Source organism: Oncorhynchus keta, chromosome 25 (genome assembly GCF_023373465.1).
Source record: "Oncorhynchus keta strain PuntledgeMale-10-30-2019 chromosome 25, Oket_V2, whole genome shotgun sequence".
Lineage (NCBI taxonomy): Eukaryota > Metazoa > Chordata > Actinopteri > Salmoniformes > Salmonidae > Oncorhynchus > Oncorhynchus keta.
Genome location: NC_068445.1, coordinates 11,265,991 through 11,276,076, shown reverse-complemented (window position 1 = coordinate 11,276,076; position 10,086 = coordinate 11,265,991). Strand labels below are relative to the sequence as shown.

At 45.8% G+C, this 10,086-nt stretch overlaps 1 protein-coding gene and 1 long non-coding RNA gene across 2 annotated transcripts; both read left to right on the top strand.

The window, feature by feature from the left end:
- The first annotated feature begins 419 nt into the window (after positions 1-419).
- Positions 420-3,099, top strand: LOC127911671 (uncharacterized). The gene is made up of 3 exons (XR_008078850.1): positions 420-437; positions 2,783-2,836; positions 3,003-3,099. It is a non-coding gene; the product is annotated as an uncharacterized LOC127911671 (long non-coding RNA).
- Positions 3,100-7,614: 4,515 nt separating this feature from the next.
- On the top strand, positions 7,615-10,025 carry LOC118358180 (collagen alpha-1(I) chain-like). Its single transcript, XM_052478630.1, has 6 exons — positions 7,615-7,771; positions 8,296-8,349; positions 8,430-8,501; positions 8,765-8,809; positions 8,910-9,757; positions 9,892-10,025. The coding sequence occupies exons 3-5, from the start codon at positions 8,469-8,471 to the stop codon at positions 9,657-9,659; spliced, it is 828 nt and encodes a 275-aa protein (XP_052334590.1). The 5' UTR covers positions 7,615-7,771; positions 8,296-8,349; positions 8,430-8,468; the 3' UTR covers positions 9,660-9,757; positions 9,892-10,025.
- Positions 10,026-10,086: the final 61 nt, after the last annotated feature.

Genomic DNA, 10,086 nt, shown 5'->3' with positions numbered 1-10,086 from the left:
CAGATTTCATATGTCATGGAGTATACCCAGTCAGTGGAAACAACCAGTATGACTTTAGTGTCAGGAGTTGTTCCTGACCAGATGACCTGGAGAACCATCAGGCCCTAGTAATAAGCTGTCATCATCTAGATTCTAGAGTCTATAACATTTTGTTTGCTACTGTATTCTATTCCCCTATCATGATAATGATCAATTCCACGCAAACACGACCTGCTTTCCAAACAGCAGGTTAGGGTTTATCGTCATGAATCTTGTTCTGTAATTGTTCATCTCTCCCTACCTCTCCGTTCCTCCCCTGCCGACCCCTCGCCCCACAGTTTGGGAACCACTAGTTTATAGTAAAATCACTGGCATCTCCTGTGTCTCTCCTCACTGAACTACAGGGTTTCACTGGTGAGACAGGTCCATGGGGAGACAGAGGAAAGACTGGAGAGAAGGTAACATTTAACATATCCAGTATCCAAGTTTGTTATACTCAAAGTGGAAGCAGGCTTATGTTGTACTGCACATGTACATACAAATGTTATTGCACTGCCCTCTAGTGGATGGATGCTTTGCTCGTCATCAGAGTGTATAGCCTGTTAGGAGCATGCTTATATGTTATGTGCTTTAACTTTCAAAGACATACTTAGAATAATTTTCTAAATCATATTGATTATATTGATTCACTTTTCATGATCATCTGTAGCCTATGTGTAGTACTGTACAGTCGTGGCCAAAAGTTTTGAGAATTACACAAATATTAATTTTCCACACGTTTGCTGCTTCAGTGTCTTTAGATATACATCTTTAGATAGAAAATGTGTAAAATAGCAGGAAATGTGCTTTAAAACAGCAACAATTTGTCTCAGCCTCTAGGCAAATAGTCTAGAATAGCGTGAGATCAGCTATGAAACTGGACTATGAAACATTATATATTTTGGGGGGGGCCTTGCACAGACCCTGTGAGGGGTCCTCACAAAACTGCCCCACGCCACTGGTTGAGACTTGACAAGTGGAGGGCTGAGTGTAGAGGAGGAGAGGTGAGGCTAGTGCAGGGTTGAGACTTGACAAGTGGAGGGCTGAGTGTAGAGGAGGAGAGGTGAGGCTCGCGCAGGGTTGAGACTTGACAAGTGGAGGGCTGAGTGTAGAGGAGGAGAGGTGAGGCTAGTGCAGGGTTGAGACTTGACAAGTGGAGGGCTGAGTGTAGAGGAGGAGAGGTGAGGCTAGTGCAGGGTTGAGACTTGACAAGTGGAGGGCTGAGTGTAGAGGAGGAGAGGTGAGGCTAGTGCAGGGTTGAGACTTGACAAGTGGAGGGCTGAGTGTAGAGGACGAGAGGTGAGGCTAGTGCAGGGTTGATACTTGACAAGTGGAGGGCTGAGTGTAGAGGAGGAGAGGTGAGGCTAGTGCAGGGTTGAGACTTGACAAGTGGAGGGCTGAGTGTAGAGGAGGAGAGGTGAGGCTAGTGCAGGGTTGAGACTTGACAAGTGGAAGGCTGAGTGTAGAGGAGAGGTGAGGCTAGTGCAGGGTTGAGACTTGACAAGTGGAGGGCTGAGTGTAGAGGAGGAGAGGTGAGGCTAGTGCAGGGTTGAGACTTGACAAGTGGAGGGCTGAGTGTAGAGGAGGAGAGGTGAGGCTAGTGCAGGGTTGAGACTTGACAAGTGGAGGGCTGAGTGTAGAGGAGGAGAGGTGAGGCTTGTGCAGGGTTGAGACTTGACAAGTGGAGGGCTGAGTGTAGAGGAGGAGAGGTGAGGCTAGTGCAGGGTTGAGACTTGACAAGTGGAGGGCTGAGTGTAGAGGAGGAGAGGTGAGGCTTGTGCAGGGTTGAGACTTGACTAGGTGAGGGTGAGGTCTGAGGAAGAGAAATTACGAAGTTCCAAATATGTCTTCCGTAAAGTGACTGACGGTGTCTTGAGGACGGTGCGCTGTGTTTTGTGTGCAGACAGGTTTGGCTGCCACAGTGGCACAGAGAGCTACATTACCTTTAGAATGGTGTTGTGCCTGGACAGATGATCGATTTACCAAGGAAAAGTGAATGCACATAACAAACTTTATTGAAAGCGGATTCTAAGAGTTGTTTTCAAACTGGGTCATCAGAATAAAAAGGTTTATCCAGCTTTGTTGTTTGACTTATGGCCACACGGCAGCAATAAAGAGTTCTTGACGGAGTTCTTGAAAATCACAAATCTCCATGTTGCTTGCATCTGAAGGCCCACTCTGGATTTTATAAAGAAACATATGAGTTGACTTCTCACCCATCTTACAACTCTGCCAGCTGGTGTTTCACTCACTCCGGGTTTTAGTTCAAGCGCCACAACAACAGAAATGGAAAACCTCTTTTGGAAATGCCAATCTATTCTACAGGGGTTTCCCTATTGGAATGAGGTCATGCCAATATTTACTCTAAACAAATGATATGGTAAAAGGGTCATCATTTTATCTCAGTAAAAATCATGGGCCTGCCATCAGATGTAGCTAGAAACACCGGGATACATGGTTATGAATCTAAAGCACCTGTGTGACCTTATGAGGGAAACAAATCCACATAACATTCTCTAGCTCTACCACCTCTCCTTTCTCTGTCTGTCTGTCTGTCTGTCTGTCTGTCTGTCTGTCTGTCTGTCTGTCTGTCTGTCTGTCTGTCTGTCTGTCTGTCTGTCTGTCTGTCTGTCTACTGCTGCAATTCCAGGTGGCACAGTAAGATGTATAGATTTATTATCTTGTTTATTAAACAGAAGTGGCATCATTAGAGAGGAGTGATGTTCTATTTTATGATTCCTATCAGATCTGACTTTTCCTGTAGGGCTTCAGAGGACTAGATGGAGACAAAGGAGATGCTGGAACCAAAGGAGACAGGGTAAGGACTTGATTATGGGTTTGGAAAGCCTTCGCTTGGAAGCAGTAGTAAATGAATCAGGACTGTCACAAGGTCATGTTCATGAAGCCCTTGTAACGTGTTTTTCTGAAAACATGAATTTGCATATCATATGGTGTTTTGATACCATTAGTGTTTCTTTCCTCAGAGTTCTGTTGGTGTGTCAGGGATCCAAGGCCATCAGGGTGAGAGGGTTCAGATTGGCCTCTCAGGGCTTCCTGGTCTCAGAGGTCAAGCTGGTCCCCAAGGCATCCAGGTAAACATCAGGATCACAGCTGCAATTCACAGCCTTTATTAACATAATACCACTCTGCCTATCCTCCTACTGTACCTCATTTGCTGTTATATACTGATAAGGAAGGGTCAAAGGTCAGGAGAGTTTATTGCAGTCTAGTGGAGTGATTAGACTTAGAATGGCTTTTCCTCAGGGAACTTCCTTTCCCGAGGGAGCCACTAGAGCTTCCCAAAGATTGTATTTAGTCTCATAGAGTTTGAATACAGTACAATACTGACTGAGATTTTGATGCATAACCAAGCTATGTCATGCCATGTTCATATATATTGGCATCACGTCATATCTTACAGACTGAAAGTCTTGTTTTTGAATGTCTCTTTGTTTGCCCCTAAGGGCCACAGGGGAGCTCCAGGCAGCAATGGGAAGTCGGGACCTAAATGACCCAGGGTAACTGTCTCCTGTGTCATCTAATACAGGGGTTTTCAAAAATGTTAAATCAAGTGTTCTCTTATAATCAGGTGAATTATAATGGTAAGTAGAAGTAATCAACATTTTTCAAATGAATAGTTTTGACAGTTTCATTATTTTGACCTCCCCACAGTCCATTGACTAGAAAGATATCTTGGTGGTAAGACAAGGTTTTGAAGCTAATTTCCAGCAATTCTACACAGTTTGCTATGGGGCTGAGAAACCAATGTCCATGTGCCTTGAATGCCTGGTTTTAGGAATAAAAAACTAAACTAATAAAATATGTAGTTCACTATCTTTTCTGCATGCTTTCTAGCCCTTTGCACTCCTGCCCATATGGGTTGAAAATGGCAGAAATGGGCCCTGAGAAGTACCTAAATTAGAACGCAGTAGCTGTACAGAAGTATGCTATAAATGATGTCAGACGTCACTCTCTATGCATCACATTGCTGTATGGGTTTTGACTGACAGCTGTTCTGAACACGCAACAAGTAGTTGCCTCCATCCCTCCATTCTAACGGAGAAACCTTTGCCCGTGTTTGGTTGTCTGAGTGAGGAAAATGCTGTAAATGAAAAGGACTAGATATATTTTGAAAGACGTTGAGAATTATAATAAATATCACTTTGCTGTTACACAAGCAAGCCAAACCCCTGTGAGTCCAAATGTGCATTTCACATCATAAAACTCACGTCATATAGAGTGTTGTTTATGATCACTATGTTTGATGTACAGTTACAAGATGACATGGCGTCATACCCTGAGTTGTTCAGAACAGAATGTGTTTCTATGTTTCTCTATTGTGTAGAAAATGAGCTGTGGACCACTCATCTGAATGCACTCATGACTCCATTCTATGATCACCAAAATTACTATCTGCTTCTCTGAACTGCCTTGTGAAAGTCTAACACTGTAAGATCGTACTTGATAATTTAGCTAGTGATGTTGGCCATAGAACGACCTTTCAAATGACGCCCACCCGACAAAGAATATGATTTATAATGAAAGGTTTTTGGATTGCGTAAACAACAACAGTAATTGTGTGATGGCAGGGCTGTGTTCCAAACAAAACAACTTTGTAGATAAAGGACTATGCCCTCTTCTGAAGGAGGTTGTTGGGGAGATTCATCACATTTTCTCTCTGATGTCTTTTCTTTCCAGGGCCGTGGTGGACAGCCTGGTCTTTTTGGTATACCTGGAATCCCGGTAAGAGAAGACTAGTCATTCTCATGTGAATATTACCTGACAGACAATAGCTGTACTGTAGCTATAGTTAACAATCATCTCTCCTCGCTGTGTGTTGTACGGTATGTATGCCAGACGTGTTTGTGTCTATGTCTGTGTGTTGTACGGTGTGTATGCCAGACGTGTTTGTGTCTATGTCTGTGTGTTGTACGGTATGTATGCCAGACGTGTTTGTGTCTATGTCTGTGTGTTGTACGGTGTGTATGCCAGACGTGTTTGTGTCTATGTCTGTGTGTTGTACGGTATGTATGCCAGACGTGTTTGTGTCTATGTCTGTGTGTTGTACGGTATGTATGCCAGACGTGTTTGTGTCTATGTCTGTGTGTTGTACGGTGTGTATGCCAGACGTGTCTGTGTGTTGTACGGTGTGTATGCCAGACGTGTTTGTGTCTATGTCTGTGTGTTGTACGGTGTGTATGCCAGACGTGTCTGTGTCTATGTCTGTGTGTTGTACGGTATGTATGCCAGACGTGTTTGTGTGTTGTACGGTGTGTATGCCAGACGTGTTTGTGTCTATGTCTGTGTGTTGTACGGTGTGTATGCCAGACGTGTTTGTGTCTATGTCTGTGTGTTATACGGTGTGTATGCCAGACGTGTTTGTGTCTATGTCTGTGTGTTGTACGGTATGTATGCCAGACGTGTTTGTGTCTATGTCTGTGTGTTGTACGGTGTGTATGCCAGACGTGTTTGTGTCTATGTCTGTGTGTTATACGGTATGTATGCCAGACGTGTTTGTGTCTATGTCTGTGTGTTGTACGGTATGTATGCCAGACGTGTTTGTGTGTTGTACGGTGTGTATGCCAGACGTGTTTGTGTCTATGTCTGTGTGTTGTACGGTATGTATGCCAGACGTGTCTGTGTGTTGTACGGTGTGTATGCCAGACGTGTCTCTGTGTTGTACGGTGTGTATGCCAGACGTGTTTGTGTGTTGTACGGTATGTATGCCAGACGTGTTTGTGTCTGTCTGTGTGTTGTACGGTATGTATGCCAGACGTGTCTGTGTGTTGTACGGTATGTATGCCAGACGTGTTTGTGTCTGTCTGTGTGTTGTACGGTATGTATGCCAGACGTGTCTGTGTGTTGTACGGTATGTATGCCAGACGTGTTTGTGTCTATGTCTGTGTGTTGTACGGTGTGTATGCCAGACGTGTTTGTGTGTTGTACGGTATGTATGCCAGACGTGTTTGTGTCTATGTCTGTGTGTTATACGGTGTGTATGCCAGACGTGTTTGTGTCTATGTCTGTGTGTTGTACGGTGTGTATGCCAGACGTGTCTGTGTGTTGTACGGTGTGTATGCCAGACGTGTTTGTGTCTATGTCTGTGTGTTGTACGGTATGTATGCCAGACGTGTTTGTGTCTATGTCTGTGTGTTGTACGGTATGTATGCCAGACGTGTTTGTGTCTATGTCTGTGTGTTGTACGGTGTGTATGCCAGACGTGTTTGTGTCTATGTCTGTGTGTTGTACGGTATGTATGCCAGACGTGTTTGTGTCTATGTCTGTGTGTTGTACGGTATGTATGCCAGACGTGTTTGTGTCTATGTCTGTGTGTTGTACGGTGTGTATGCCAGACGTGTTTGTGTCTATGTCTGTGTGTTGTACGGTATGTATGCCAGACGTGTTTGTGTCTATGTCTGTGTGTTGTACGGTGTGTATGCCAGACGTGTTTGTGTCTATGTCTGTGTGTTGTACGGTATGTATGCCAGACGTGTTTGTGTCTATGTCTGTGTGTTGTACGGTATGTATGCCAGACGTGTTTGTGTCTATGTCTGTGTGTTGTACGGTGTGTATGCCAGACGTGTTTGTGTGTATGTCTGTGTGTTGTACGGTGTGTATGCCAGACGTGTTTGTGTCTATGTCTGTGTGTTGTACGGTGTGTATGCCAGACGTGTTTGTGTCTATGTCTGTGTGTTGTACGGTGTGTATGCCAGACGTGTTTGTGTCTATGTCTGTGTGTTGTACGGTGTGTATGCCAGACGTGTTTGTGTCTATGTCTGTGTGTTGTACGGTGTGTATGCCAGACGTGTTTGTGTCTATGTCTGTGTGTTGTACGGTGTGTATGCCAGACGTGTTTGTGTCTATGTCTGTGTGTTGTACGGTGTGTATGCCAGACGTGTTTGTGTGTATGTCTGTGTGTTGTACGGTGTGTATGCCAGACGTGTTTGTGTCTATGTCTGTGTGTTGTACGGTGTGTATGCCAGACGTGTTTGTGTCTATGTCTGTGTGTTGTACGGTGTGTATGCCAGACGTGTTTGTGTCTATGTCTGTGTGTTGTACGGTGTGTATGCCAGACGTGTTTGTGTCTATGTCTGTGTGTTGTACGGTGTGTATGCCAGACGTGTCTGTGTGTTGTACGGTGTGTATGCCAGACGTGTCTGTGTGTTGTACGGTGTGTATGCCAGACGTGTTTGTGTCTGTCTGTGTGTTGTACGGTGTGTTGTACGGTATGTATGCCAGACGTGTTTGTGTCTGTCTGTGTGTTATGTTGCAGGGTTTTAGAGGCCACGTTGGGACTGAGGGAGCAGAAGGAAAGCCTGGTACACAGGTTCCCATTTTATAACTTTTAATATTTTAATGTCACTTACTTTGATTTTCAACTGACTCCTTAATTGTCTAGTGGACATTTCCAATATAGTTCATTGAATAGGTACTAGCTCAGCTAGTTCAACCAACCATTATTGATAAATAGCCTAAAAACTAAAATAAATGTGTGTAAAAGTTTCTGTTTTTTTTATACGTTCTGTGTATACAAATGAATGTATGACATGATAAAAGAGAATATGTGTAATGTGTGATTGACAGGGTGCTCCTGGCTCTGCTGGCATTCCTGCAACTAAAGGGGACAGAGTGAGTCATATTCCGGTAACCAACCAGCTCCAAACAAGAAGAGGTCAACAGTGAAAAGGATAAAAACACAAAAGGCTCAATCATCACTGAACTCTCATAAACCTGCGCAATAAAGAGAGGAAGTGTGAGTTGCTGGTTGGTTAGAAAAGGTATCAGATGATCCTAGACACAGATGTAATCGCCCGCCTGTGGGCTTGTGGTGGCTGGTGCTGTTACAGCTCTCTTCTTTATAGGAGCACGTAAATGTCAGACAAGGGGGTTCGTAGGTGGAGCCAGTCAGTGTCCTTGCAAGACACATTCAGCATTGCAGAACCAAGGATGCGCTGGGGGTCATCAACACTGCTTTGTAAAGTATTAATATGTGATGCTGCTAGGGCACATTGTATTAGGGTGTTGATATGTTGCTACAGGGATGTATATTCATTCAACAGTCAATGTGTCTTTACCTCCCTTGTCTCTGTCATAAATCCAGGGATTCTCAGGCCTGGGGGGAGAGCCAGGACAAGCAGGTCCCCCAGGCACTCCTTTATGTCCAACAAAAAATATCACCCACCTACAGGATCATTGTTGAATCTGCACATTCTGTCACCACCCTCAACTCTTACTCATTCTTACCTTCTACTTCTATCTATTTCGTGATTTTAACAGGGTCCTGCAGGAAAGTCCGGACAAGACGGCAGTCCTGGGACACCTAGTGATAAGGTGAGTACTGTAGGCCAAAAGCCTCTACCTCAGAAATAAATATGACCTACATTTCTCAACGTAAATTAGTCTCTCTCCAGTCTCTCTCTGTTCTCTAGGGCTTCACAGGGAAAGTTGGCATGCAGGGTCCCCAAGGGCCAGTGGGCATGCATGTAAGTGTTACTTGTCCACCCCCAAAAGGTGTTCGAGTGGGATTAACAGCCTATGTTTAAAGTCTTTAGAAATGTATTTCCATAATACCGCTGTGAGAGTTCATGCTCTGTACGTGTTACTGTCACCTTTTATTTTTCAAAACAACGTGTCAAAGAGATGTTTAAATCAATTATTATAATCTTAGTGTAGGGGTACCTACTGCTGCCAAAAAAACAACTTTGGGTGGACCGATTGTAACTGTGGAAACCCATTCCGTGTACAGGGCTACTCAGGAGCCAAGGGTTTAACTGGTCATTTTGGAGAGAGGGTAAGAACGCCGACAGTTCTACAGAATGCTTGCATTGGTATGTAATAATGGCTGTTCGTTTGCATGAATGCCACCTGTCTGTCTGTCTGTCTACCCCAAGGGAGAACCTAGTGTGAGAGGCACCGCCGGTATCCCTGGGAAGAGTGGACCACCGGTATCCCTGGGAAGAGTGGACTGCCGGTATCCCTGGGAAGAGTGGACCGCCGGTATCCCTGGGAAGAGTGGACCGCCGGTATCCCTGGGAAGAGTGGACTGCCGGTATCCCTCGGAAGAGTGGACTGCCGGTATCCCTGGGAAGAGTGGACCGCCGGTATCCCTGGGAAGAGTGGACCGCCGGTATCCCTGGGAAGAGTGGACTGCCGGTATCCCTCGGAAGAGTGGACTGCCGGTATCCCTGGGAAGAGTGGACCGCCGGTATCCCTGGGAAGAGTGGACCGCCGGTATCCCTGGGAAGAGTGGACCGCCGGTATCCCTGGGAAGAGTGGACCGCCGGTATCCCTGGGAAGAGTGGACCGCCGGTATCCCTGGGAAGAGTGGAACGCCGGCATCCCTGGGAAGAGTGGACCGCCGGTATCCCTGGGAAGAGTGGACCGCCGGTATCCCTGGGAAGAGTGGACCGCCGGTATCCCTGGGAAGAGTGGACCACCGGTATCCCTGGGAAGAGTGGAACGCCGGCATCCCTGGGAAGAGTGGAACGCCGGCATCCCTGGGAAGAGTGGACCGCCGGTATCCCTGGGAAGAGTGGACCGCCGGTATCCCTGGGGAGAGTGGACCGCCGGTATCCCTGGGAAGAGTGGAACGCCGGAAAGTACACTATACTGACATTCACATTGTGGAGAGAATAGTCTAAACTGATACTGGTGTAAATTGATACATAGGGGATGAATTTGAGCTGTCTTACAGGGATTGAAGGCACCTCATGGCGAGAGAGGGCCAAGTGGACCTCAGGTGAGGAAACGTTAGTCCTTCAAAGCTCTTCACTCATTTGATGTTTCAGACATACTGGCTGAGTTGTTCTTCTGTGTACACCACCTGCCTTAATTGTGAGTCAATTGTGATTGCTCTAGTTTTGTCTTCCTCAGGGCTGTCAAGGAGAGACTGGACCCAATGGCATACAGGGATCATCCGTGAGTAGCACTTTTAAATCAAGTCATTGTCCTCGGCAGGTAGCCTGGCGGTTAGAGCGTTGGGCCAGTAACTGAAAAGTCACTGGTTCGAAAACCTGAGCTAATAAGGTGAATAATCTTTCGATTTGCCCTTGAGCAAGGCACTTAACC